This window comes from Bison bison, unplaced genomic scaffold, assembly GCF_000754665.1.
Source record: "Bison bison bison isolate TAMUID 2011002044 unplaced genomic scaffold, Bison_UMD1.0 scf7180017864080, whole genome shotgun sequence".
NCBI lineage: Eukaryota > Metazoa > Chordata > Mammalia > Artiodactyla > Bovidae > Bison > Bison bison.
The window spans coordinates 423,839-424,059 of NW_011494652.1; the positions used below are offsets into that span (position 1 = coordinate 423,839).

Sequence of the window (221 nt, forward strand, 5' to 3'; positions counted from 1 at the left end):
TGTGGGGGCAGTGACAGTGGTGGCAGTGGCTATGGAGGCAGTGGTTGTGGGCACTGCGGCAGTGGTGGCACTGGGCACTGTAGCACTCATGGCAGTGGCAGTGGGCACTGTGGCAGTAGTAGCTGTGGGCACTGTAGCAGTGGTGGCCGTGGGCACTGTAGCAGTGGTAGCAGTGGTAGCAGTGGCTGTGGAGGTGGTGGTTGTGGGCACTGTAGATGTGG

The 221-nt window shown here is 61.5% G+C and overlaps 1 protein-coding gene across 1 annotated transcript in view; it reads right to left on the bottom strand.

The window, feature by feature from the left end:
- Window positions 1-221, bottom strand: part of MUC5B (mucin 5B, oligomeric mucus/gel-forming) — a 36,688-nt gene that overhangs the window by 18,207 nt on the left and 18,260 nt on the right. Inside the window, exon 32 of the mRNA XM_010837805.1 lies at window positions 16-209. Coding sequence (XP_010836107.1) covers window positions 16-209 — 194 coding nt within the window. The remainder of the gene's footprint in view (window positions 1-15; window positions 210-221) is intronic.